Genomic DNA, 6,185 nt, shown 5'->3' with positions numbered 1-6,185 from the left:
GGGGGGGGGCAAAATTTGTTATGGTTTATAATGGCAAATGATGCTTTGAATATTACATGTTGATAACTTGATTGGAATTATAACCCTAAGTTGTCAGTTTGATACTTTGTAAATTTTGAGCCATCCCTACCCCCAAGGGCTGTAGGGTGGGGCCCAATGGAGTCTGTGTGCTAAAATAAAATTTCTTCATTTTTGTTGTTTAGAATCAGAGGTGCTAGTTTCAAATACTTTTCAGTCTTAAATCTGCATGCTAGATATTGAATAAGGTGATTTTATTGTTTTTTGTCACTTTGAATAATATTTCTGTTCATGTTAAAAACAAAAATCAACTCTCTGTATAAATATATCAGGTGACCGTTAAGGCCCATGGGCCTCTTGTTGAGTAAAACGTCAACTTTTGGTTTTCGGTAGGGTTCAATGTTCAAATGCACTATTTGGTAACAAACTATAAAAATCGTCTTAAGTTCCACAAGGTCTAGAGTCTTGATATTTCATACTTAAGATGTTGAGGTGTTTGGGTATCAGGTTTCAAAAAAATGGTTGACCTTGATCAACTATCTAAATCACACAGGTCAAATGTTTAAAAAAAAAAAAAAACTTTAATCAAGAATACTTCGGAAATTGTTCGATAGATTCACTTTATATTCAGGTATGATGTGGACAACACAAATGCGCACATTTTTGGCAGAAAAATATTTTGAGTTAACCAGGTCAAGTTTTGAGTTATTTTGAATATATCTGTTAGATTTACCATGAGAAAACTGGCTACAGATAAAGTGAAGTAATAATCTATTTAAGAGATTGGGGGTAAAATTCCCAAAGAATTTAAAGCCAAGCCTAAATTTACACATAGTTGTTCATAAAGTCTCGATCAATAGAGTGAGTACCCCACCTAACATAATCATTACATATAACATACAACATGAAGCGGCAAAAAGAAGCCTCACAGAAGCCTCACAAAGGGGCAGCATGTAATAAATCGACAAAATAGACAAATATGAAGTTACTGTATACATATACATGAACCTGAAAAAAGAACCAACAATTACACAAAAACTCATGATCATGAGGCAAATTAATTAGAGGCGATGCAGGGGTTGGTGGGGGGGTAAGCCAAAACAAACAAGTGTAATCTGCCAGCACTACGAGGAATGAAACTCAAGCTGGCAATACCAACACCCCTCTAAGACGTAATCGCTGATTGGTCAAAAGTTACTATGGACTGATTAACATATACTACGAAACCTAATATGGTAAGACATCTAATTTGCATAGGTAAACACTATCGCTCTTCGAAGAAGAACACATTCCATAACCAGGTAAAAGAAGGAATTACAAAAATGAACATAAGGGAAAAAGCCTTATATCCTATAACACTTAATATTGCAAACATATATATATAACAACAAAACTATCACATCTACAACTACAGCAGCCAAGGCAATGGAAGGCTTACACAGTTATATATAAACTATAATTTATCATTACATATCAAATTATTCTATAATGACTTCAAAAAACTTCTACATGGTCTAGAGTCCTACTATTTGATACATAACATGGTCAGGTAATTGACTATCAAGTTTGAAAAAATTATTGACCTTGAATGACGTCCAAGGTCTCGGAGGTCATATATGAAAAAAAATATTGAAACCACTTTTTCTGAATAACCAATTATTGCAGGGTGACGATATTTGGCAAGAAGCATGCTTGAATGAAGGGCTTTATATTGTGTGCAAATGAATGACCTTGACCTACTCTAAATATAATTTCAAAGGTGAAAGTCAAAAACCGTTTTCATTTTTGTGCGATTTTGAAGTGTTCTCAGTACTTTGATTTATATCAAGACATCTAATACACGCTGGTAATACTACCTCGATTACTACGCACTTTCAATCTGAAAAGTATGGACAGTTTACATCTCTACTGCAGTGGTTAAACATCAGCCTTTCTTTTGCATGGCAAACCCAGCCGATATAGACAAAAAGCAAGTTTCAATTCATCATCCTGACGTACATAGTGGACGGACTATATGACGACTTTTACGGACTACATTCGTCTACAACACCGCCCATTGGCTGCCTATATTTATCCATTCTTTCTCTGATGTCATTTCGCACTCCGGGAATCCCCCACCTCTCAGTCAGCTACTGTAGACTTGCACAAGTTATTATTAGAAGGCCAAATCAGTCCTTACAGTGAAAAGCCTGTCAAATTGTTAGCCAACAATTTCTAGTTTGATTTTGGTATTATTAAAATCCAAACAAATTATTAAGGCACATTCACAGTTCAGGGCAAGAAATATCTAAGTTCATAGATTAATTTTTTTTCACTGTTTTATTTCTCAGTAGAATTTACACAGTTTAATATCCAAAAAGAATTATCACAGTTATGACTGTAAATCAAAAGTAACGAAACGTCGACATTTGTTTTTAATAATATGTAATTTTATAATAATGAAAACTTCCCAGTCACCTTGAATTTTTAGGAATCTTCTGGACGGGACGGATTCCACACCATGGCATAAGTTCACTTGCCCTTGGGGCAGGTGAGCTAATATGCCATGTTGTGGCATCCGGCCATCTGTCCGGCATGAACTTTTTATTTTAAACAACTTCTTCTCAGTAACCAAAAAGCCTATGATGATAATATTTGGCCAGTAGCATGTTGGCTACCAAGTTCGTTCAAATGAATGACCTTTATCCATTTTCAAGTTCACATGGGTCAAATATGTTAAAATCTTTTAACGGCTACTTCTGAATAACCAAGAGGCCTAGGGTAATGCTATTTGACCAGTTACATGCTGGGATGAAGGGCTACCAAGTTTATTCAAATGAATGACCTTCATCCATTTTCAAGGTCCAGGGGTCAAATATGTTAAAATCTTTTAATGACTTCTTCTGAATAACCAAAAAACCTAGGGTTATGATATTTGGCCAACAGCTTGCTTGGATGAAGGGCTACCAAGTTTGTTCAAATGAATAACCTTCACTCATATTCAAGGTCACATGCGGCAATCATCTTAAAAAAACTTTACACAACTTCTCCTGAATAACCAAAATTCCCAGGATGTAGATATTTAGTCAGTAGCATGCTAGGATAAGGGGTTACCAAGTTTGATCAAATGAATGACTTTCACCCATATTCAAGGTCACAGAGGTCAAATATGTTAAAAACATAAACAACTTCTTCTGAATAACAAAAAGGCCTACGGTGATGATATTTGCCAGTAGCATGCTAGGATGAGGCGCTACCAAGTTTATTCAAATGAATGACCTTCACCCATTTTTAAGGTCACGGGTCAAATATGTTAAAATATTTCAATGACTTTTGCTGGGATGAAGGGCTACCAAATTTGTTAAAATAAATCACATTGACTGATATTCAAGGTCACAGGGGTCAAGTATGTTTAATGCCTTTAAACAACCTTTTCTGTATAACCAAGAGGGCTAGAGTGATGCTATATGGCCAGAAGCATGCTGGGATAAAGGGCTTCCAAGTTTGTTCAAATAAAGGACATTGCCTGATATTCAAGGTCACAGGAGTCAAATATGTTTGAAACATGTAAACAACTTCTTCTGTATAACCAAGAGGCATAGTGTGATGCGATTTGGCCAGTAACATGCTGGAATAAAGGGCTACCAAGTTTGTTCAAATGAATGACCTTGACCTATATTCTAGGTCACTGGGGTCAAATATGTTAAAATCTTTAAACAACCTCTTCTGAATTACTAAGAGACTTCGGATAATAATATTTGGCCAGTAACATGCTGGGATGAAGGACTACCAAGTTTGTTCAAATGAATGACCTTGACCAACCTTCAAGGTCAAAGGGGTCATATGTCGTAAAATCTTCATACAACTTCTTCTCAATAACCAAAAGGCCAAGGGTACTGATATTGGGCCTGTAACATGCTGGGTTGAAGGGCTACAACGTTTTTTCAAATTAATGACCTTGACCCTCTTTCAAGGTCACAGGGGTCAGATATCTTAAAATCTTCAAACAACTTCTCAATAACCAAAAGGCCAGGGGTACTGATATTTGGCCTGTAGCATGCTGAGAAGAAGGACTGCCAAGTTTGTCCAAATGAATGACCTTTACCCACTTTCAAGGTCACAGGGGTAAAATGTCTTAAAATCTTCAAACAACTTCTCAATAACCAAAAGGCCCAGGGTACTGATATTGGGCCTGTAGCATGCTGGTATAAAAGGCTACAAAGTTTGTTCAAATGAATGACATTGACTTATATTCAAGGTCACATGGGTCAAATATGTTAAAATCTTCAAACGACTTCTCAATAACCAAAAGGCCCAGGGTAATGAAATTTAGCCTGAAGCATGTTTGGATGAAGGGCTACCAAGTTTGTTCAAATGAATGATCTTGACCCACTTTCAACCTAATGTCCTTGTTCGACAATTTCAAGGTCACAGGCGTCATATGTTTAAATCTTTTAATAGGTTTTTATGAAATAAACACTGATATTCTGCCTGTAGCTGTAGTTAGTCCATTTTTAAAATTACAAGTGTGATATTAATACCAGGTGAGCGAAGCAGGCCCACTGGGCCTCTTGTTATAAACAAACGGTCTAGAAAGGTTATATTTCGCAAGTTGCATTCGGAGATGAAGGGCTATACATTTAGTTCGACGTAATGACCTTGCTCTATTTCAAGGTCACAGGGGTCAACTGTTTTCATATCAAACATTTTGTTCATTAGCAATTTTTGTACAAATGTCAATGGTTTATAACAAAGGAGTAATAGCAAGAGTTGGGACAAAGCAATTTGTCCAATTTGAAGCTGTTTATCAAGACACAAACAACAACAAAAAAACATATTATAAAATCTTTCACAGAGAAAAATCTTTAGCATAAAATAATTTTGTGTCACAAAATATATAACTGAGAACAGGTGAATAATTAAATGATGAGTTTCTAAGGTACACGTGTACATATTTAATTAACTTGGATCTTTGAATAAGTCCTTTATTAGACTGCAAAACCATAATTTGCTTTTTGTAGGCTCTGCACCATGCAATGTGGACTTCATGATATGGCCGTGGTTTGAACGACTGGGAGTGATGACTGTGGTTTCTCCAGAGTCGGCCATTACTGCTGATAAATACCCCAACCTGGCACCATGGCAGGAGAGAATGTACACATTGCCCTGTGTTAAGGACACCTTTGTTAAACCAGACGACCACATACACTTCTTCATGACCTTACGTCAAGGAACCCCAGACTACGACTATGGATCCTAATTATGCTGGAAACTATGACTGATTGAATGAATGAAAAGGAGCTGAAAGTTTCTATTCAAAGCATAAACAATTACTCCATAGATTGTACTAAACCAAGAAATTAAAAAAAGTAAAATGATCATAATAAAAATTATTATCATAATTATTAAAAATACCCCAACCTGGCACTATGGCAGGAGAGAATGTACACATTGTCAACAATTACTCCATGGATTGTACTAAACCAAGAAATTTGACTGTGATAAATTTTGATAAATTTGCAGTTGCAGTATCGGTTAAAAGATAGAGTAAAAAGTCTGGAAATTAGTAAATGGATTGTTACCATTTGTTAAAAGATAGAAAATGTATTTCGATCAGAGATGGAAAATTAAAAAATGGATTACAATGTATGATCACTGCTAGCCAGAATAGAAAGTGACTTGTTATTTCGACTTAAGAAATAGGATATTGATTGTAATTGAAAAAAAATTGGAATTAACTCATAGTTTGATGAATATTTGGGAAAAAATATAAAACATTTGTTAATCATTTATAGAATTTGGCAAAATAGTAGTTCACAGTATATCTAATGTGTATGACAATACTAAAATTAAAAAATTAACAAGAGGCCCAAGAGCCATAGCGGTCACCTGAGTTATATCATAGGTACTGGTAGCTTTGTTTTATTGTTTAGATGTGATGTGGAAATCAGCATGTAAATTAAGTGAAAAACAATATACATACATGTCATGTCATTAAAGGATTTTTAGGTCACCTGAGACAAAGTCTCATGTGACCTATTGCGATCGCCTTTTGTCCGTCGTCGTCCGTCGTCCGTCGTCCGTCGTGCGTCCGTAAACAATTTACATTTTCGACTTCTTCTCCAAAACCCCTGAACCAATTTCAATGAAATTTTGCAGGGACCTTCCATGGACAAAGGTCAACAAAA

General features: G+C 35.7%; 1 protein-coding gene across 2 annotated transcripts in view; it reads left to right on the top strand.

The window, feature by feature from the left end:
* Positions 1–5,376, top strand: part of LOC110445896 (glutathione S-transferase omega-1-like) — a 49,723-nt gene extending 44,347 nt beyond the window's left edge. For both annotated transcript variants that reach the window (XM_021490745.1, XM_021490746.1), the window contains exon 5: positions 5,019–5,376. In XM_021490745.1, coding sequence (XP_021346420.1) covers positions 5,019–5,257 — 239 coding nt within the window. In that variant the 3' untranslated portion in view covers positions 5,258–5,376. The remainder of the gene's footprint in view (positions 1–5,018) is intronic.
* Positions 5,377–6,185: the final 809 nt, after the last annotated feature.

Source organism: Mizuhopecten yessoensis, unplaced genomic scaffold (genome assembly GCF_002113885.1).
Source record: "Mizuhopecten yessoensis strain PY_sf001 unplaced genomic scaffold, ASM211388v2 scaffold2409, whole genome shotgun sequence".
Classification (NCBI taxonomy): domain Eukaryota; kingdom Metazoa; phylum Mollusca; class Bivalvia; order Pectinida; family Pectinidae; genus Mizuhopecten; species Mizuhopecten yessoensis.
Note: the sequence above shows the minus strand (reverse complement) of the source record. Positions and strands in the feature narration are given on the sequence as shown.